The 22,632-nt window shown below is 46.1% G+C and overlaps 1 protein-coding gene across 3 annotated transcripts in view; it reads right to left on the bottom strand.

Annotated features, from left to right (window-relative positions):
• The window catches only part of Larp1 (La ribonucleoprotein 1, translational regulator), an 88,193-nt gene that overhangs the window by 12,204 nt on the left and 53,357 nt on the right, over positions 1 to 22,632 (bottom strand). For 2 of the 3 annotated variants that reach the window (XM_063230693.1, XM_063230691.1), the window contains exons 2-11: positions 12,185 to 12,246; positions 11,903 to 11,968; positions 10,485 to 10,659; positions 9,613 to 9,741; positions 9,331 to 9,537; positions 9,071 to 9,233; positions 8,109 to 8,253; positions 3,562 to 3,736; positions 3,284 to 3,453; positions 881 to 1,273 (exon numbers count right to left, since the gene is read on the bottom strand). In XM_063230693.1, coding sequence (XP_063086763.1) covers positions 881 to 1,273; positions 3,284 to 3,453; positions 3,562 to 3,736; positions 8,109 to 8,253; positions 9,071 to 9,233; positions 9,331 to 9,537; positions 9,613 to 9,741; positions 10,485 to 10,608 — 1,506 coding nt within the window. In that variant the 5' untranslated portion in view covers positions 10,609 to 10,659; positions 11,903 to 11,968; positions 12,185 to 12,246. The remainder of the gene's footprint in view (positions 1 to 880; positions 1,274 to 3,283; positions 3,454 to 3,561; positions 3,737 to 8,108; positions 8,254 to 9,070; positions 9,234 to 9,330; positions 9,538 to 9,612; positions 9,742 to 10,484; positions 10,660 to 11,902; positions 11,969 to 12,184; positions 12,247 to 22,632) is intronic. The other variant, XM_063230692.1, reaches the window with a different exon arrangement.

The raw sequence follows: 22,632 nt of genomic DNA, 5'->3' as shown, positions 1-22,632 counted from the left end.
CTCTTTAAAAGGTGCCTTTTTTTTATGGTAACCATTGTTGATAACCTTGTACTCTGTTTTTACATCATGTGCTATGTCTATCCTTGGTTTCGACTGACAGCTTTATTTTGTCATGTTTGATTTTATTCTCTTCCAAAAAAAAAAAAGTAATAAGAACTATGGGAGTAATAAAACCCAAAATGTGTAAATTTGTTGTAATAAAGAGAGGGAAAAAAAAGTGCCCTAAAGGATACAACAGGAAGTGTGTTTAGGAGTGTTAAATAGATGACCATATTAATGTTTTTGATTGGATCATTGAACACAACTGTTTGCAGTCTCACTGTTTGTCCACTTTGTATGCTTTGATGCTGTGACTTGAACCACTGTCTCTAAGATGATAGTGTGTAATCTATTAACTGGTGACATCTTACTGTTTTTTGTTTTTTTTTTTTTTTTTTGTAGTTCTGTATTACTTGTACCCTTACACTGTTTTGTTTTGTTCTGTTCTTTTTCCTTTTAAATAAAATTTTAAAAAATGATGCCTTTTTAAAGAGCTCTTTATACACCTTACACATCTAATTTTTTTGCTGTGAGCACTGAACTCATAGCATCAGGTAGATGCTAGAAGAAATAAATCATAAGCCTTATTCTATTCTCTACAAAGAAGTGTCTTGCCAACTGTCATATGACATTAAAATTTGAATGCTGAGGCAAGACAGTAGATCCCCTTCCCACAGTGTTTACACATCTTGTTTAGGCCCCAGCAAGGTGTCACCCATTTCCAATCTCATATGAGGACACAAGGCTCTGAACTGGAGGGACATGCCCAGGGACACACAGCTAGTAAGCCACCTTCTCCACAACTGCTGGTGCCTGGGTCCCACTCCTCTACGAGTCTCACCTTGATCTGGGAATATTCAGGCTCAAACTTTTCAGTCCACAGGTCCTGCTCATAGTAGAAGAGCCCATCATTAATGACCTTGGCCAGCTCAGCACTCATCTTGGCACGAGAGGTGTGGTTGCCTGTGCGATCCCCTCCAGGGTGCCGGCGCATGTAAGGTGGTGTCTGGGTGACAATAAGGATCTTGTTGACATCCCGGTCATCGATCTCATAGTCAGAGTCCTCATCAGACCAGGCGGTGAAGGTGTTCTTCCGCCCATCCATCTGTTCCATCTCCTCATCAAACAGGAAATCTAGCTCCTCTTGCTCATCCTGATCCTTAGACATCAGCTGCTGGGACGGAAGGTGCTGAGGCAGAGAGGTCGGGTGGGCAAACCTGGATTCTTCTGATTTCTGAAAGAGGGACAGATCAAGAAGGAATCATCAGGGGCTGGGGATTTAGCTCAGCGGCATAAGCACCTGCCTTGCAAGCAGGCAGTCGTGAGTTCGATCCCCAGTACCGATAAAAACGATAAAGACAAAAAAAAAAAAAAAAAAAAAAAAAAAAGAAGGAATCATCAGGGGCCTTCAGGCCAGGCTCAGCAGTTGTCCCATGGGAGGGAGGCTCTGGTTCCTTAGAATGAGACTATCACAGCTCTGGCCTGATAATACCAGCAGACTGGATCATCCAAATCCTCCCTAGGGTCAGTGCCAAGGAGAAATGGAGTCCCACACATGCTCTGGCTCCTCTACTCACAGCTCATGTAAGAGTCATTCACAAACCACTCTTCACCTTTATATCCTACCAAGAAGCTAGCTTTGGGGTGGGGAGTGGGGGACACACAAAATTTCAGCAAGTATCCATCCTTTCATCTGACTATCCACCTTCTAGTACACTGGAAGCTTCAGGAGGGGCAAGGCAGCTTGCTTCCCATTACACACTCAGAATCTAGACTAGGACCTAGCCATAGCAGATATGCAATGACCTGACAAATGCAAGTATCCAACAGTACCAGACTCTGTATGAAAAACCTAAAAGCAGAATACTGAATAAGACAAGTTCTCCTTACGGTTCAGTGGGAGAAGGTCAACCACATAGCCAACTGCAATATAATACTGTACAGAATATAAACAGTTTTTTTGGCAGCACGCAGAAAGGGAGCTTAAGCAACTGTGAATGGGGTTGGTCAGTGAAGGCCTCCTTGAAAAAGTGGCTACTAAAGGATCAACATAATTATGCCAGATGAAAGCAAGGACACAATATACTAGGCAGAAAGAAAAATATGAACCAAAGGCAACAGCAAACCAACGTACCTAACCAAAAGGTAATTTCCTGCTCTGCAAAGAGTTCTCCCCTAAAACTCCAAACTCATTTCCTGTAAGGTCCAAGACAGGCCAGGCTGCAAGAGCGGGCACCAATTTTGGAATGGAGGGGCTGATGTGGCTCCATCTTTCTAAAACCATTGCAGCTGGTAGGCCTGGGCCATGTGAGGTCCTTATCCAGTCACTACCTTTCTCCTCATGTCTCTGGCCTGACTACAATACTTTTAAAAGAACTGAGGCCAGAACAGTGGGAAATACTGGGAATAAACAGGCACAAAAGATCGAGAGCCAATCACAATGGTGAAAGGAGTAAGGGAACACAGAAATTTGTAGCACAAGGTCATCTCACGCCTCACAGCCCCAAAGAGGTCATCAAAGGGCATGATCTGGGAAGAGGTGTTGATTTTGAGATTGAAACATTCTCTAATACTAGATTCCATCTGTATTATAAAATACTGCTTTACTAGTTTCTCTTAAGATCTACAAAGCTTGAGATATTCAACAAGTCTCCCCATGTTCTAGTCCAGAATCACTGAAAGGCATCACCATATCTGGGCCATGCATCTACTCTTTCTCTCGTCCCTCTTCTAAAGGCCTCAGGGTTTATGTATGACAGTCTGAAGGGAAAGGAACTGAAAATGCAGCCCCCGGGAGTTAGATGGGTAAAAAGAACAACCAGGAGTCAAGAATCATGAACCACTGGTGTCAGATGCTGCGTGACCTTTTACTATGAAGAAGCCACTTAGCCAGGTGTGATAGCATGTGTGTGTTAATTCTAGCTACTCAAGAGGCTGAGGTCAGCCTAGACAGCCTACCTAGACCTCATTAACAACAACATCAACTATGTCAACAGCAGCAGCAGCAACCCATCCCCGCAAAAAAGCAGCCACTCACACATACAGTATGGTGTCCTGACGGGAGATCCCTGGAAAATGGAAATGAGTCACATCGACTCTGCAGCAGTCACTAGAGAAGACCTCAACTGCATCACAAACCACCTGGAGCCACCAGACTTCTCACTCGACTCTCTCAGAGCTCTATCCCCATTTCACATCTCCTAAGACCCCGATCCCAGGCTCTGCAACCCAAGGTCTCACCCACCTTGGGCCGTGCTGGGGAGGGCCGAGGCCTCTTCTTGACTTCGATCCAATTCTCAGAATCCAGGTCAGGTAGGCTGGCAGAGAGGCCCTTGGGCAGTGTCTTTAGGTTGCTGACTTCCTCTGTCTTGGTTGGCACTGGGGTGACTGCACGTGGAGAGCCAGGTGCCGACTCTGCAGGATGGAGAGGGAATGTCCTCATCACTCTAGTCCTCCTGAGGCCAGCTCTGAGGAGGATGACAAGGAAAAGAGGGGGCATCTACATGCAGGGAGTGGACTTACCTGTCTCTGTCTGGTAGTGCTGGCGGGGAACAAACTCAGGGCAGTTGAGAAGCTGGGAAAAATCGGTCTGTGAATAATCCACTATGGGGGGACCTGGAAGAGGCCACTTCTCAGGCTCTTCCCTCCTGCGGACTTTCTCATCAACAATCTCCACCACTTTGCTGTCCTTTAGGGCCTACAAAGAGAGAAAAGGGATGAAGAGAAAAGACTAAGACAACCTGACATCTTAAGAGATGTCAGACAACTGGGTCCTCATGAACTTGGGTGTTAAATTCAGCACCAGCAATCCTATTTAAAAACTGTTATCTTCTTGCATGACTCGCAGAATAGGCAATGTTCAAACTTGAAGAAGACCAACATGAAACCACACCAACCTGTTGACTTCAGTAAAATAGAAAACACTTAAACTGGTGATGGTATTTACTAAGATTTGGACAAAAGGCCATTAAATAGCAGGGTTTTTTTTTCTACAGCAAGTATTTTGATAGAAAAACTTTTTAAAGGAAATTTTTACAGTACAGCCATTTACTGGAATACTACACTTGGACATTTATAAAACAACTTTACAGTATTAATGAAGCAGAAAGACACAAAAAAAATTGTCAAAAAAGCAGGTGTAAGCCAGGCATGGTAGTACCCACCTAAGAGCTAGGCTACTCTAAGAAACTGAGGCAGAAGATTTCAAGTTCAAGGTCAGGCTAGGCAACTTAGCAAGATCGTGCCACAAAATAAAGATGAAAAATGTGCTGGGGATACAACTCAGTGGTACAGCACTTGTGTAAGGCCCTGGGTTTAATCCCTACTACCCTTTACCTCAAAGGCACAAGTCAGAGTACAGATCTCTTTTGTATCTAAATTTTTAAATAGTACAGATATACTCAAATTATTATGGTTTGTATCTAGATGTTCCCCAAAGCCTCATGAGCTCACTGGTGGGGTTTTTCAGTGGTAGCTGCAACTAGGGTGTGTGAATATGAATTAAGGATGTATGCTAAATCAGTCCACTGACTTAATTAGCACAATTCTGGGTGTGGATAATGGGAAGGTTCACCCTCGGTGGAAGTGTCACCAGCCAATAGGACTGTAGCCTATGGACTAACGGGAAGGCAAAGCTTGCTGTTTTGTTCCTTTCTGCATGCTGTGTCATGGACTGCTTCTCCTCTACCATGCTACCCTGCCTTGGAACCAGCTGACTATGAACTGAAACCTCTATAAACTGGGCCCAAAAAAAACCTTTCTTCCTTTAACCTATGGGTGTTGGGTACTTTATCTCAGCAACAAGAAAGTAACCAAGATCGATTTTGGTATCAGACGTGAAGTTGCTGCTGTGACACTACCTGGCCATGTGGTTCAGAAGCCTTTAGAACTGGTTTGTAGAAGAGCGTGGTCAAGTTCAGAGACTCTGCAGGACACTGAGACTGAGTGTGGCAGACTGTTAGTTTGTGTTTAAATATCCTCCCCAACAAAGCCTCATGTGGTCATGGAGGCAGATGAACCTTTTTTTTTGATACTGGGGATCAAACTAGTGACCTCACATTTGCCAGGCAGGGCAGATGCTTATGCTGCTGAGCTAAATCCCTGCCCCTATAGAGCAGAATCCTGTATTTGTGATTCATTTTCTAGTGCTGGGATTGGTGGTGTTGAATGCTGCATCCACCCTGGGAGCCAGAATACAATATAAAGGGGAGAAGGAGCCATGCATTTCCCTTTTGCCCTTATTGCTTGTGGCCACCATGAACAGTTGCCCTTTAACCATGCCACTCTGCCATGGAGCCAACTTGAGTATGGACTAAAGTCTCCCAAAAGCTGTAAGCTAAATAAATCTTTCCTTCCTTCATTTTGGGTATCAAGTAGTTTGTCTCAGCAATGAAAGAAAAGTAACCAAGACACAGATTAATCTGGTGGAAGAAATTTCAAGGCAGTCTAATGTTGAAGTACTGGTACAGCTACCTGATGGGGTGTTTTAGCCAGATCTATGTTGACAATCAAGAGCAAAGAGACCAGTAGGACGATTTTTGACTTTGATCGGAAAAGAAGCTCCAGGGAAGTTGTGGCCTGAAAAGATGAATCAGGAGAATTTGGATGCTGGGGCAGGAGAGAAGGACAACAAAAAAGATGGCCTGAGGACATCACAAAAACCAGCAGGCCTCCAGTCTTTGCAGTCCTAAAACTGCAAATGTGAAAGAGTTTGCTTTGAGAAGACAGGTCCAGGGAACTATTCCAGAATGGCCTATGACATTTGTTCCTCTGGATTGGGTTTGTGCTCAGCAATTTTAGGTACTTGACAACAACAGCCACATGAGAAAGAAGCCTGGCTACTGCCCAGCTAGCAGCAGACTTTGGTATCATACATGCAGTGCTGGTTTTAGGTGCACACAGAATGCAAGAGCTGAGGGGCAGGAACACTTCTACCCAGATTTCAGAAGGTCTAGCAGGCTAGGCAATGTGTCTGAGAGGGCAATGTATGAAACTCAAAGTGCAGTGGACACCACAGAAGGGTGAAGAAACCAGCCCAAGAGGGAGATCATGAGGGCTACAACTACCAGCAGTACAGTGTCATAGGATGAAGCCACTCAAGCCCTTTTAAGTTTGCATCTTGCAGAGAGTGTCCCAGATGCTGGCCATGGAAATGTAAGACTTAACGCTTGCCCTGCTGGATTTTCGTCTTGTTTTGGCACTAATCCTGTCTATCATTCTATTTCTACCTTTTGGAATGGGAATGTTTAACTTGTGCCACTGTATGTTAGAAGTATTTAACTTTCCTTTCATCTTTACAGGTGGACTTGAAGCTAAGAAATTGTCTTAAATCTCAAGAGAATTTCAACTTGGACTTCTTTTCAGTAATGTTGGAACTGCTAGGATTTTGCTAACTCTTAGGGATGGACTAAATGCATTTTGCATCAAGGGATGCACATGAGTCTTGTCCACTGACTGATTTAGCACAGTTCTGGATGTAATGGAGGGCCCTGGAGGCTTAGCTCAGTGGCACAAGTACCTGCCTGGCAAGCACAAGGTCATGAGTTCAATCCCTGGTACCAGAAAACAGGAGGAAAAAAAAAGTTTTTCCTGGATGTAATGGGAAGCCCACCCTAAGGTGAGGGTGGCACCAACCAATAGGTTTATAGCATGGGTGACATAACAGGGAAAGGAAGGCCCTCTGCTGCTGCTTCACTGCTTTAAGCCTTCTCTTCCAGGGACTGCTGCACCTCTACCACGCCACCCGGCCTTGGAGTCAGCCGACTATGGAATGAAACCTCCACAAACTATCGGCCAAAATAAACCTTTCCTTCGTTAACTTGTGAGTGTTGGGTATTTTGTCCAAGCAGTAAGAAGTAACTAAAACAACCGACAGTGGGTATTTTAGCTCTGGGAAAGAGCGAAAGAGCAAAGATAGAAGACTTTACTATTCAAAAAACTTTTTGGCATACTTTAAATCAAAGAGGGAATTGTGAACATGTGATAACAAACTCTGTTAATGAGGCTGAGAAGGAAGCACTCTTTTTTTTTTGAGACAGTCTTGCTATGCAATCCAGGCTAGCCTCAAATGCACACTGATCCTCCCTGCCCCAGCCTCCCGAGTGCTGGGATTATAGGCGTACGCAACCAAAGCAGCTGATCCACTATATTAACTACAATTAAATCCAAATGTTTATAATAATATACAATACTAAAACCAAAAACTCTTAAAATCACTGGTTACCTTTGAAGGTTATTAAAGATCAATTCCTAATTCTGCAAACTATTAACAAAATGAAAAAAACCAGAGAACTTAGCTGCTCTTCCCATATATTCATTAGTGAATAATTGATGAAGCAAAAAAAGTTTTTCCTTAAAGGTTTTATAACTACAATGAAAGAACAGAAATGATAATGAAGAGCAGCTTCTATCACAAGAGCAACAGCACATGAAATATTATAGGCCAGCTGAGAGAACACATCATTATCTATCAAGTATTCTTGACAAGCAGGGGGAAAAACTCAAAAACCTCAATGTGGTCCTAGCTTTAGGTCACTAATTTACCACCAGCTGGAAATATGGACGAATATGCTAAATGACTTCTCTGTCCTGAGGGAAAACTTACTGAACACACAAACAGTTTACTTATGTCATAAAATGCCATGAGAAAGCGAGAGGGAAAGGAAGTTCAGTGTGCTGTGGAAGGTGACACAACGGAGATGACTCTGAAACTGGCTATCTGGTGATGTTAAGAAACTGTTAGTATTTCTAGGTGTGGTTGCTTTTTTTTCTTTTTTCTGTGTGTGTGTGTGTGTGTGTGTGTGGTTTTAAATGAGTATGTGCACTGAAACACCTGGATGAAACGCCAGGCTCCCTAGGATTCTCCTTAAACTTCCATAGCTGTAAACGAGGTCACAGCCCACGAGCTAAATGGAACAAAAGGGCTGGAAGGCGATACTTGTGATATGTTCCCTACGCTATTCTGTCTACTTTTGTAAATGACTGACTTTATCTCTAATAACAAAGAAGTAAGAAAGGAAGGAAGAGACAAAGTTAGCTCAATCTTAGGACTTTAGAAGGAGTGGACATACCGCAAAGATGAGGGAAATGTCCGTGGTGAGGGCCTGCACTCGGTGGAAGGAAGCAATCAGGGTTATGGGAAGGAAACCATCGGCATCCATTTTCCGCCTCAGGAAGAAGTCTCGCTCTAAATTGTCCACGCTGAAATAGTATTCACTGAGTGGAGGGGAGAAGAGGGGAGAGATCTCTGAGCAACTGCTGCATCACTTACCAGCGCGTCTTCCCTGCTCTGCTGTGCACCCTGGCCGACTCCTGTCCATCCACCCTGGCCATCCTCCTGCACAGAGTGAGGGCTGGACTGACACGAGCTGCCCCATCCATGGTCTTCCCCTTAGGTCCTATCACTTCCTCTGCCCTCTACCCTCTGCCATGCCTGGCAAACTCCTCGTCCTCCTTTCAAATCCAGTTCCAAGGTTGTCAGTCACCTTTCTCTCTGCTCCTAAAACCCTTTTAACACTCTACTACCACGATCTATTTTTTTTGTGTGACTTATCTAGTGAACTGTGACTAGAAGCAAAGATTCTGCTGTCAGAAACAGATTCAAACTGGTGTTACTTATCAGTGACAAGATTCTGGGCCAACTATACAATGGCATTAAAGACCCATCTTACAGGAATTCCACATCTGCAAAGTACAGTATTAAGTAAGAGAGTGTCTCTAAAGCGCCTCACAGTGTGTCAAGGCAATGGGAGAAGCCAGGAAGTGCTTGCTGGTATCTCCTCAATGCCATCACTACAAACAGAAGCAAGGAGAGGACAGGTTCCAGGAGTTTCCCCTGCTCTGTGTTAGTGGCAGCTTTTCCTTAAGGCTTCTACAGCAGACAGTAACAGTCAGTTTAGAATACAAGAGGCCAGTTATCTTTACAGCTCTAGCCAAGGTCACAAATGCAGCTAAGGCCAGAGGAACTCATCCAGCCCTGCCTGGCCACATGCCACCCTCAGCAGCCCTGACCCCGTGCCACCTGCACACTCACATTTGCCGCTTGATGTAGTCTTTTAGCAGCTCCTGGTCCACGCTGTATAGCTCGGTGCTGCTGACATTATCGAAGTAGTAGGTGATGTTGTTCATGTACTTGGGGGTACGAGGCCCCTCTGTGCCATCAAATTTTCGGTAGCCAAACTGGTAGTCAAAATGGGCTGCAGGAGAAATGAGTGCCATGAGCAAGAGAAAATTCTGGCCCACCACCCTGCCGCACTCCCATGGCATCCCGGAGCCCAAAGGGGCCTCACGTACTTCGAGTGCCACCCCGGCCGCGTCCCCGGCCGCGACCACGCCCCCGTCCACGGCCACGGAAGGAAGCCCGCGCCCCACCAGCCCCATCACTCTTCACACTCGACGTCTCATCCTGGTCGTGCCAGGCAGGCTCCGGTTTGGTCTCTGGTTGCCAGGCTGGGGTGGGGGCGGCCACAGACACAGGCATGTAGGTGGCAGGCTCCGACCCTATGGACAGAGGGCATGGTGTCAGGCCTGATAGGGCCCCACTAGGCTAGGCCCTCTGTGCAGGGCAGTGCATACCTTTGATTTCCCCACGGTTCGAAGGCGTGTGTCTCGGCTCCTGTGGGCGAGTGGGCCGTGAGGCCAATTTCTCTCTGGGTACTTCAGGCTTCATATCTATTTGCAACGGAACCCACTTGTGTTTGTTCCCTGGGGGACAGCATGAGCATGGGAGAAAGGCTTGAGAGAGGTCCTCTGGATCCAATTCTTCTCTGCTCTGGGCTTCGGCCCAAATCACAGCTTGATGACATTTGGCCAATCCTTTTCCCATACACTAGACCTCTTTTCTATCTCTAAAACAAGGCAATCACTGGCCCTCTGGGACAGGAAGCTCCCAATACTGATTTCTTCAGGATCAGAGAATTACCTGCCACAGCCAGACACAACTGCCCAAAACAGACACTACAGCTCCCAGACCCTCACCAGACAAAGTGCTCCCTGTGACTCAGGAGATTAAGGAGCTATTCCCACGTGGAGTGCCTAACAGGAAAGAGCTCCCTCTCCCTTCTTGCTTCCTGCTCCGTCGAGGGGGCAGGAGCCTTCCTGGATGAAGATGCATACAGCCAGCATGCTACCACAAGGTGAAGGCAGCCAGACTTGCCACATGAGGCCTGGCCTGCTGATGACAAGCTGCTGTGTGAGAAACTTTTTCTGTGTGTGGGATCTCTCCTGGAGCCGCTGAACCTGCATCCTTGACACTCTTGAAGGTTTAGGCATAGTCTTAATGCAATAAAAATTCTTTTAAGACGAAGACTTGAGGAATTCTCAATGGCTGCCCCAAATGCCCAGAGCACTCGGCTTCTCAGGGACCTGAAACTCCACTGCAGCTTGCCCGAGCTGACCCGCCCCACCTGCCCTGCTCCAACTCCCAAGTTCTGCCCCATGCCGCTCACCTTTCTTTTTCTGCCCACCACGCTGGCAGTCTTCATCCCCATTCTTCTCCTCTCCTGACTCATCTGACTTTGTTTTTGGGCTCTCCTTACTATCGCTCCCCTCTCCTTTCTCCTGTTCCTTCATGTCCTTCCTGGGTGGCAGCTTACGCACAGGCTGAGGCTTGTGAGGCTGTGGCTGAGGTGAGAAGCAAAATGACAAGAAGGGAGTGTGTATGACACCTTCTAAGATGAGAGGGAGGGGCTCCTTGTCACCAAGAAGACAGAGGAGCTGCAGCATGTGATGGCAAACTCGACTGGATGCACTCAAAGGCTGGTTCTGTACCCGAAAGGCTTTTGCGAGACACATGGTCAAACAAGCCAGGAAACAGGAAACAGGAGAGATGATTTGTCTTTCTAGCATCCCTGAGCCTAAGGACAGGGGTGCTTGGGCCCACAGGAGCCAGGTTTACTCCTAGCAGTAGGGTAGATAATGTGCTGGCCCCTGGGTTGTCTACATCAGCTCCAAAAAATAACATCTTCACCCACTGAAAGTGGGCATGGCCAATGAAGGAGACAGCAAAAACAATGGGAGAAAAGAACCAATTGGGAGTCCTCTCTCTGCTGGGCATAGGAGAGCCATTTAAACTTTCCAAAGCTGGAGGTTGGTAGTTGGCTTAATACCCACTTTCTGAAATCCCTGCACTTGGGAGGTTGAGCAAAAAGAATGTTGTGAGTACAACCCAGCTTGGTCAACACAGTGGGTTTGAGGCCAGTGTAAAATACATAGTGAGAACCTGTCTCCAAAACAACAACAACAACCACAATAACAAAAATCTACTATCCTATTTCACTTGTATAAAATCCAAGTTTAGTAAGCAGAACACAGGCTTTAGGACTACCACAGCACACCCAACCTTCAAAAGCCACTTGGCCATAAAGGCACAGTAACACTTTTAAAATTCTGATGAACACAGGAAACCATAAAAAGGCCCATTGCTGAGTCCCCAGGAGGTCAGAGATGAGAGACAGAAACTAGCTGGCAGTCCTTGAAACAAGGGAGCTCAAATGATGACAATTTCCAGCTATTTCAACATTGCCCAAGTCATATTAACTACTACTTTCTTTTTCTTTTGAGACAGGGTTTTATTATGTTGTCCTGGCTGACCTTTAATTCCTGGAACTACAGGTGTGTGCCATCATGCCTGGCAAATCACCATTTTCTAAAAATTTTAGACCCAGGGGCCAGAGATATAGCTCAGTTGGTACAGCACTTGCCTGACAAGTACAATGTCCTGAGCTTGAATTCTGCAACCCCAAATCAAAAACAAAACAAAACAACAACAAACTTAGGACCCAGTGCTCTGGAAGCTTGTAAAGCCCATGTGTCTGTGTGGACAGAGTTCAAACTGTCCACAAACTGTCCTCCCCCACAGACTCACCTGCACACTCTTGTGGGCTATCTCTCCAGGTGTGGGCCAGTTGACTGCATCTCCAAAGTCACCAACCTGCAAGGCACATTCTATGAGGCCCAAGAGTGACCCTGCCTCTGCCACTCAGCTCCTCCTCACTCAATGCCCAGCCCTACTGAATTACAGGCTTAGCTGTGTGTGTCCACTAGGACTGCCCACACTGGGTAGTTTTGCCATGCAGATGGAATCCTGACTGCCTGAGAGGGGGCACCACTCCAGCCATTCCCGTGGATGTCTACTCCTGCTCCTTACCTTGCTGCCTTTGCGCTGTTTAGGAGCTGCAGCCCTCACCACCTTGGCTGGAGCAGAATGTTCTGTGGGAACAGGGGAGAGAGAAATGGCTATACAGAGCCCATGTGCAGGCCACAGCCACCTCCTCATCCTTACCACCAAGCCCACCCTACCAAACCTACAGCTCCCCCAAAGCAACAGCCATTGAGGAAAGACAAGCTTGGTCACCAGTAACGACTTTCCAGCACATTCCTGAACACACCATGGACAGAGACAATGCATAAAGTCAGCAGCCAAAATTCCCAAAATCAGACTCTGAGCTGGACAGATCCTTACAGGGTACATATGTACCCTTCCCTGGAGGGGGAATTCTATACCACAGTTACTACCACTCAGGGCTCCCAAATCATGGCAGATGCATGAAAGAAAGGTATTTTACAATTCTGTGGCCCTAACATTCCTACTAAAGTCTCTGAGTGAACAGACTAGGGCTAGTGATCATTAGGAAGGCAAGACAGAACTCGGTGGGTAGTAAAAGGGACCAGGGATCACATCAAGGTCAGCTTTGCCCCCAAAGACTTGAAGTCAATGGAAAAGCCAGACTCTCAGTGTTCACAGAAAAAGTGGGCTCCAATTTGACTTGACAGTAAGGACCACCTTTAAAATATATCCTATCCAGCCACAGTGGTGTATGCCTACAATCCTGACACTCAAAGAGCCTGAGGCAGGAGGACTGCCACAAGTTCAAGGCCAGCCTGAACTACACAGTGAAATACTGTTTCAAAATACGACAACAAAAAAAACTAAACCAATCATATGAGAGGGAAGCATAAAAGTATCCACCATGGGGTTGGGGATTTAGCTCAGCAACATAAGCGCCTGCCTTGCAAGTGTGTGGTCGTTGAGTTCGATCCTGGTACCGATAAAAAAGAAAAAGACCAAAAAAAAAAACCCAAAAACATCAAAGCGCTATCTACAGCCAAATTAAAAATAATTTACATATATGCCCAAAAATAAGGAACTGGTAAACACGTTTAAGTTTTTAGAACAATTAATTATTAGAATAATTAAAGATAATTATTTTGACTACTACAAAAAGATGGACACAATGGAAAAATCATCCCTTTTCTGTAATACAAAAATGTACATGTGCATATACATTCACAGTACAAATTCTGGAAGGACACATATCAGAAATGACTATATTTACCAAAACTAGGAATGACTGTATATTTATAGTAATTTTAGTTTTTCTACAAAGACAGATATGAACTTTTTGCCTTTTTAAAAAATCTGTACCAGGGATTAATCACAAGGACCTACCCATGTTAGACAAGCACTCTTACCACTGAGCTATGTCCTCTGTCCTTCTAAAAATTCACCTTTTTTTTTTTCAAGACAGTCTCGTTAAGCTGCCAAAGTTGGCCTCAAACTTGGAATAATCCTCTTGCCTCTGCTTCTCAAGCAGCTAGGATGACAGGCAAGCACAACTGCACCTGCCTGGACAAGGGCTTTTAAAAAAGAAAACAAACTTCTTTTTTCTTTTTAAATAAAGGAAGTGGCTCTAACAGATCCAGTCCCTTCTACACCCACACTCTAGGCCCTCTGTCCCACAGATACCCACAGGAAAAGGTACATCCCCACACTATGCCTCCTCTGCTAGCCAACCATGCTAGGTCAAGGCTGCCCCTGCCCCTATGCAGAGAAATGCACCAAGCTGGCCTCCAAACAAACAGTCTACTCTCTGTGTGCATCCACGTTCCTTCAATGAGCAGGTGAGACTATGAGGGCTCTCCTGGCTCAGCCCTACCAGAGGCCCCCACCCACAACACCACATTCCTTACCCCTGGTGCTGCAGAGCAGAGACCCAGAAAAACCTCAGCAGAGAGAGGATGGTGCCCTTAGGCCAGAGTGCCGTTCTGTAGCCACTCCCCTGTAATCCTGGGTGGACCCAGACAAACATAACAGTCCCGGCCTGGCCCCGGCCCTGACCCCCAGCTCCCTGATGAGTTAAAAAGGATTTTCACCCAATATACACGAGAGCCAGGTCAGGATGAGTGTGCACAGTTGCACTATGGAGGGCAATGATTTCTCCCAGCACCCAGCAACACTGCACAAGTTACTAGGGTACACACAGGCCAAAGGGCCCACAAGGAGTTTACTAGCAGGAAGTTTACAGGCAAGCTATTCTGAAGACTTTCCTTAAATAGGTGGGGCAAATTTTTCAGGTCACTGGTTTTCTCTTGCCTTTTATTAAACCACTTTCAAAATTAAGGAAAGTCAGATACTGTGAACACCCTAACAGTTTGTTCACTAAGATCACAATGCAACATAGTATACCATACCGAAAGTCCAGTCTCCTCAGTGTCCTTCCCTCGGAAGGCCCTAAAGATTGTCTACTTCACACCAATTCCAAACCAACCAATGTGGCTAGTGTGGATATACACAGGAATATTCTCAAATTGGGCTTGTGGAAAGCCTACTCCCAGGCCCCTATGTCTGAAAGACCAACAGTACCTTGTTTTTTGTTTGTTTGTTTGTTTGTTTGTTTTTGGTATTGGTGCTCAAACTCATGACCTCACACTTGCCAGGCAAGCACTTGGGCCACTGAGCTAAATCCCAAACCCTCGTACTCAGTTCTTAATCTGCTCCCACTTAACAGTCTCAGGTTACTCTTGACAGGAATAAAGCTCTCAGTGAGGTAGAAACACCCACGGGAAAAAGAAAACTACCTGCCTTTACGTCAAATTCACAAACCTCTTAAAAATTGTACAGGGTTCCTAGGAAACCCAGAAAATCTTCCACAAGTTCTCAGTATTGTGGGGGCTATACAAACAAACACACTTTTTGACTTCACTTCAATCACACATCCCTTTCTGAGTCCCATTCCAGGCACCAACTATGTGCTCACACAGGCATACACACGGCACAGTGAATAAAATGATCCAGCTAAGCTTGGCAGATGAAAATGAGTCTTCTCGTAGGTACAAAGCCCCATATCCACCACCATCCCAAACAAATCAGAAGTGTCTGCCTTCTGTCTCTGCATTCTGAAACTTGCTCTTGCCACAGCTGTCCCAAGCCCAATTCAGGAAACACCATCTTCCAAGCCCTCCCCTCAAACAGCTGCAGAATGTTAGATGAGTCAAGAGGACCTCACTTCTACTCTTTTGTATCAGTCTGTAGTGAACTAAGGCTGCAAAAGGGAAAGCCACTACAACCCCACAAGCCACAATTGCTCCTATCAGCCTGTCAAAGATTCCAGGGGCCTCATGTTCCCACACATCCACTGGGGCAAAACAGGTCCAAAATCTTCCTAATGCAACCTCAGGGCATTTTCTTAGTAATTATGATGCCAGGGGAGTGCTACTAAGAGATAATGAAGTGTGGAGACTCAAGTCTAAGCAAGGGCCACCTGGCATATCTGCCCAAGTACCCCTGGGATCCAGGATTCTAGGGAGCAGGGGTACAGCAGAGGCCCTAGGATTGTCTTCCTCAACTAAGGTGCATCAGGGGTGAGGGGGTAGCTGAAGAGAAAGAAAGGCACCTTCCGTCCCCAGGGCGTCGAGGGGTTGTCTATGCATTTATTAAAAAGCAGAAAAAAAAACCTCTAAGTGCAGAAGCAATCTGAGTCTGGTGGTGCTAGGGCCTTTCCTGAAGCAGTATCTGCATAACAAACTATTTTCACTTAGGTTTCTTAATTTAAGATTATTCTGCAAGGCAGGGAACAAGAGTTAATCCACTCCTGCTGACAAGGAAGGCAGGGAACCAGGCCAGCAGGATGGTGGCTCCCAGAAGGTGGAGCCTGAATCTCCCTGAGATTCTATCCTGATCCCTGACCCTCCATGCAAAGACACCTAGGGAGCCACATGCCCACAGCTGATGACACAGCGGATACTGTGGTCAGATTTGGGTTTGAGTATCCACTTATTCCATCCCTAGGCAGAGTCCCACAAAATCTTGACCTCTTCTATAATACTGGAGCCTGAGTTACAGTATCACCAAGCAAAGTGAGAGTCCCTAGCACATCACAAATGCTCCATAAATGCTAATTTACAATTCAAATTCACACAAGCTCAGTACAGTATTTAGAGCTACAAAGAGCGATCCTAAACAATCTCAGCATAGGAGAAAATCAAAGTGCAATGAGAAAACTCTTGGGAACCAACTGGCTCAGTTCACCCAACACTGACCACAACGCCCAAAACCCATCTTCTTCCAGGCAGATAGGAAATGGCTGCCCCTGAGGTAGATTTCCCCACAAAAAAAAGAAAAAGTGCAGAACTGTGTGGTCTCTGTTTTTGCCCTAGAACTAGAAAGTAATCTCAGAGCCATCACACTCAGTCCTTTTTAAACTTTTATTCTTTTTAAAGGGAGTCTTGCTAGATCATTAAATTGCCCAGGCTGAGTTGAAACTTGTGATCCTCCCGCCTCAGCTTCCCAGAGTACCGGAATGCCAGGAATTTGAGAACCAAACTTGGTTCTTTTTAGTCTTAAATGATGAAGGAAAGACAGAAGAATTTAATCACAGGTCCTCCAGGACAGCTTTGGCATCAAACTCTGCAGTAACAGAGAAGGAAGAACTTGTGAAGGACTAGAGTTCTTCTATTGAAGAAGTTCAGTCATTCAATTTTTTTACCCACCTTAAGGAGTCTCTTCGAGGGCCAAACCCATAAATATCTGATGCAAATCAAGATACAAAAGCTAACAAGTTTTTCCACTGGGTGTGGTGATACACATATGTAATCTCAGCACCCAGGGAGGCTGAAGCAGGAGGACTGAAAGTCCAAGCCCAGCCTAGGTAACTTAGCAAGATCCTATTCCCACAGCAAAAAATAACAGTGCGCTAACTAGGCAATATAGTTCAAGGTGAAGGCCCTGGTTCAATCACCAGTACCACCACAATTAAAAAAAAGCTCACATGCACGCACATACACGAGCACGCAGTTCCTTTCTGCCCTTCTGAAATAAAAGCTACCAAGAGAGGCCTTAGTCTTCCTACACTACAGCAAAGACTCGATTCAACCAAAGGAAAACTAGTGAAGGAACGTGGCAAAGCAAACTTATCATATCATGGCACAAAGAACTGGCTAAGAGGAAGCAGTGGAGCTGGAACTGAGCCAAGCTACCAGACCAATGGAGCAGGAGACACACAGGCTGGCAAGATGGAAAGCAGGACAGAGGAGTCCTGACAATCGCGTGGGAGGCGGCATCAGCTCCTGGCATCTGAAAAGGCTGGCTTCACCCTGACTGCTGGGGAAAATCTCATCCACACTTGCCTGTCTGCTGCCTTCTACTGGCCGTAGAGGGAGAAGCTACCCAGCCCACATGCTCCCCTACTATGAGTGTTACCTGCCTAGTCACTTCTGTGCCCTCAGACAGTGCTCCCTAAGGGCAGTATCCAGGCTGCAGGTATAGAAGGAACCCAGGGCTTAGGCCAGACCCTGGCAGCACAGCTGACACTTGTGAGGTCATGGTCTCAACCCTCAACATCAGCCTGAGCCCTCCTCCCAGGAAGAGAAGCAACAGTCCCAGACACGCCTCGCTCCCAAAGGAACCTAGGTTCCAGCCCAGCCTTGACTCACAGCCAACGAAATGCCTGAAACCAGTGCTGAAGACCAACCAAACATCAGCACATGTCAGCTGCGTGATGATGGGGACTAGCTACACCCTGCTCACTGAACTCCTCTAGGAACTGAAGGTAATGTGTGAAGAGTAGGCAAGTCTCAACTACTGAGACTTCTCGCAGTGAGAGACATGAGCAGCAAAGTGTGGGCATAGTGATGATAACAAGCACGAAAGTATGTGGTAAGCAAGAAACACCATTTTAAACTCTGCATGACTCTCTTCCTTACCTTTAAAATTACACTGGGTTATACTCCTCTCATTGATCCAATTGCAGGCAAACAAACGCCTGTAACCTCAGTGCTCAAGAGTCTGAGGCAGGAGGATCTCTGTGAATTCAAGACCAGCCCCAACTACACAGTGACACCCTGGCTCAAAAAAACAAACCAACCAACCAATCAGGAAATCAAGGTATGTGCTATAAAGGCTATTCACCAAGATCACAACCAGCAAGCATAACAGAATCTTAAGACTTGTTTTCTCTTAACATGCAGGAGATGGAAGGAAACCAAGAGCCTAAATTACCACCTCACTGTGGCCAACAGGCAGCTCCCAACAATGACAAGGCAGCCTAAGGGGACAGGGCTGCATAAGGGTCAATCCTGGGACTGAAGGCCAGCGACCTGATGAGTGCCCACCCCAGGTCAGAGCAAAGGTAACTGCTACTGGCACAGCTCACTGGTACTTAACTCCAGCACCTGGCAGCCCTATGAGGAAGAGGCTTTGCTTCCAGGTAGGCTTCCACATTCTCTACTCCAGACTCTGCCCTGGGAGGCTCCCTAGCCACACCCTACGCCAAAGCACGAGGGTGGGGGTCCAGCTGGCGAGGGCTCCACCATCTGCCTGGAGGGTAGCATGACCCTGGGCTACCCACCTGTGCTTGTCCCTCCCGAGCTGGCCTTGAGACAGTCTGTGAAAAGCCTCGCTCACTCAGCTGCTGCCCAGCCTGGAAATGGGACACTTTCACAGAGGAGGAGCCTGGAGACCAATAGGCCTTTTGCCCCACACCCACAAACCCTAGCAGCCCTAGGCAAGGCCATTTTCTAGAATACAGGGAATGCAAGGTTAAGCCTCTCACCTTGTTCACTGATTTCCACCTGCTGCTGCCGCTACCCCTTTTTAGAGGCCTTTCTCGGCCCAAGCCTCCTATCCAGATTTCCCCCAGACAGACCTTCCTGCAAATAAGACACAGAAGGGGGCTTATGGGTAGCACTCTTTGGGGAAAGTGGCAGAGGAAGAGAAAGTGGGAAGGAAGCAACGTTTAGAACAGACCATCTTGAGGCTGCTGAAAGGAAGCTGCAAATCAGGAGCCAGCTGGAAGTGCAGGGTCTGTGTCCTGGCTGGGCCAGGAGAGGGGCAGAGGGCACCAGCCCAGGCTTCAGTCACATGATGCTGGCCTGCTTGGCCCAGGCTCAGCTGACTATGTTTAGCCAGCAGTGACCCAGACACACAGTGCTCCCACTCTTCCTGCCCAGAAATGGACCCTGCAGCCCTAAGGTGGCCTGGGCCAACCCCCCAGCTGGTACCAGTCCCTGAAGGGCTGCCCAAAAGTTGACATCATCATCACAGCTGAAATATATTGACAGTCACTTAAGTCCCTGGCCTCCAGGTCCCCTTGCCTGCCTTTTAGCTCTAGTTAGAATGGTAATGACACCTTTTAACATGCACTGACAAGGTATCCATATCTGATGTAAACTGCTATGTGCGATTTCATTTCCTGGCTGCAAAAAGATATCATTTCAGATGTCTAGAAAATAAAACTGAAGCATTGGACTTATCTGAGATCATGCATTATTGTTGAAGCAAGTCAGCTGTTCTCTCCTTAGGCACAATACAAATTTTCCTTAGGAGGCCTTCCCACTGTCCAGTGTAAGGCCACCCACCAGCAACTCCAGATCACGTTTAATACAGACAGAAGTAGTACCTGCTACCTAACATGGTTGCATATGTGTACAACTCAACCCTTCCAGACCACAGTTAATTACCTTACCCTCACACAGCCTTACAGTGTCAAAGTTCTTTCCACAGGCAGCTCCTGAGGTTTCAGCATCACTCAAGAAGATAGTATGATCTCCAGCTAGCCGATGAGGAAACCACAGCTTTTAAAGAAATGAAGAGGCTTATCCAATCACAGTCACCAAATCAGCAGGTAGCAAAGTTGAGACTGAAACTCTGGTACAGTCCAACCCATCTTGGCCCTACTGGTTTACAATGTACTCTACGTGAAGAACTACTGGGAGCTCCATGAGGGCAGGAATCACTTCTACCTCATTCACTGGTATCTGAAATCCAAGGTTACAAGTCTGTATGTGGTTGGTCCATGGTAAAAATTACATAAGTACAGTTGCTTCTCCACTTCTAGAGCATTCTCTTCTAGGCAAAGAGGTTAATTATCCCTGTGCACTAAGACTGAACAGCACAGCTACAGTCTAGCTTTCTCGGCATGCCTGTAGGGTCTAGAGCTACGCTTTGTTCTCTTTGGAAATGTAATCAGCACACTTTAACTCATGCCAAGAGTCAACTGCAAGAAACAGGACAGAGATGGTGTGAAGCACACAGAACACAACAAACTCCCCAGATGCCACAGACCCCAGCCAAGAGGGTGGCACCTGTGAAGGGCAGCCAAGCTTCTCCCATCAACACATGGCTTGGTCCAGTTACAGTATGTGAGTTTTCAGAAATGTAACAAAATAAAGTATACCAAGGGGCTGGGGATTTAGCTCAGCGGCATAAGCGCCTGCCTTGCAAGCAGGCAGTCATGAGTTCGATCCCTGGTACCAATAAAAACGAAAAAGACCAAAAAAAAAGTAGACCTCTGCCAGGCATACCTATAAGGTCAGCACTCAGAAGGCTGAGGCAGGAGAACTATTTGAGGCCAGCCTGGGCTACATAGTGAGACCGTGTTTCAAATGAAGTGAATCTCTTAAAAATTTACTTGATTTAGATTTCTGAAACTCATCCTAGAAGCTGCATTCAGCTTTCAGTTTCAGGCAAGCTCTCTTACATCCTAGACTTCAAGTGCCAATCCAGGACGCCAGGGGAAGTTGCTCCGCCACCCACTTGTTTAACCCCCCTCACTGAAGACCCTGAGGTTCTGCGTCTCTGAAGATTGACAACTGCCTGAGTAACACAAACTCACACTTACTGCCCTAAATCTCTGCTCGAAGAGGATTCAGAACCTCAGGAATTACCCTGGATTACCCTCATTACTGGAGTGGAGTTGCTGATCTCACTCCGCCAGGGCTAAAAAGGACTCATGCTGTATTTTCAGGAAAACTGACCCAGGGGCTACTTGGCGGCATCCAAAGTTACCAGTGGGTTACAGAGCTGGTAGCAAGGTACTGCTAGAGCTCTTTGGAAGCCTGGGAAACTAACACCACCCCCCAACAAAAGGCTCTGTGCACAGCCACACCAGTCATGAGTGCAGAGCCTTAGCAACAAAGGAACTGTTTCCCATATACCAAGGGTGCTCATAACATCCATCAGCTTGCAAGCCACGTCTGCTTGAGTGGAAATGGAACATCTGATGGAAGGGGACAGAACCTGGGCCGCACATTTCCACCTAATTTCCCTCTCTGTGCTATGCTGCGGAAGGCTGAGCATCTCAGCTTTCCTTGGAAGAATAGGGATAGGTAAGCCTGGAAACTTCTGACTGGCACTCTCTCTCCACTCCCCAGTAACAGCACTGTCAATTACGTAACTCGAAAGACCAGACGCAGATGGATCAAAACTGACCAATCTTTCATTCAGCTTGTGGCTCAGCAGGCATTATCTGGGTGTATCCTTTTTTTAAAAAAATTTTTTAAAAATTTTTTAAAAAGAGATTAAGAGAAAAGAGGACATAACAAAGCAGATCAGAACAGAACAATGTAAGCAACACAGTATTTTGCCACAGGACAACCCGTAATTAACAGTAACTACCATAATGTCTCTTTCTTTGAAATAGTTGAGCATAACTTCATATATGATAGTATCAAACCTAACAAAATAGTATAAAACTTGGGCGTATCCTAAGGAGGGCCATGCAACTACGTCTGAGGCAGAAAGGGGTAATGATCCTAAGGGGCAATCATTTATTTGCCTAAACTTTGAAAGGGATCGATGACCGTTTAAGCGTAAGGTTTAACAGATTAAACAAGTTATTACTTTAAATAAACCTAGAATACAAAACTACCATGAATGCTCAGCAGTCACTTTTTTCTTTCCTTTGGGCAATTATTCAATCTCCCTAGTACCCAAAAAGAGGGACTGGGAGAAGGAAAGATGCCTGCCAGACCTAGCAAATAGAAATTCAAGCATTCAGTTAAAGTTGAATTTTACATCAACAGAGAGCAGTGTTCTAATACTGTGTCCTGTGCAATATTCAAGATACACTTAGACTAAAAAATTTTTCACACCCATGTGCTCTCAAGTTGGTGCAGGGTCTTAGTATCTGAAAACCAAGTTTAACTGTATTTTTATTGCTAACTCTAGCTAGCACAGATGGACACTGCCCATGTTCAAAGCTCAAAGTGGGGAAATGCCCAGAGTCCTGGGTTAGGATGTCAGGCCTGGCTCAGAAATCACAGTCTTTGCTGTGCAAATTCGACAAGAATCCCCTCTGGGTTTTCAGTCTCTCCAATTAGAGGTCTACGGTAGAGGGAGGTAGAATTCTGTCATGTGCCACCTTTCCAGTACTAACATCTTGTGATTATGTTCTTACCCCTACTTGATTGCCTAAATGCAGCTAGCTTTCCAGAACAAGCTTCTTCTGACTCTAGGCAATAAAGGATTCATCCTAAGATTTTATACCTAAGAATTATCACCAGAGGAGTTTATCAAAATGTAGGTTCAAGGTCTCCAAT

This window comes from Cavia porcellus, unplaced genomic scaffold, assembly GCF_034190915.1.
Source record: "Cavia porcellus strain 051 isolate PalLab524CR breed Dunkin Hartley unplaced genomic scaffold, mCavPor4.1 scaffold_19, whole genome shotgun sequence".
Classification (NCBI taxonomy): domain Eukaryota; kingdom Metazoa; phylum Chordata; class Mammalia; order Rodentia; family Caviidae; genus Cavia; species Cavia porcellus.
The sequence above is the reverse complement of the archived record's forward strand: the minus strand, read 5'-3'. Positions and strand labels throughout refer to the sequence as shown.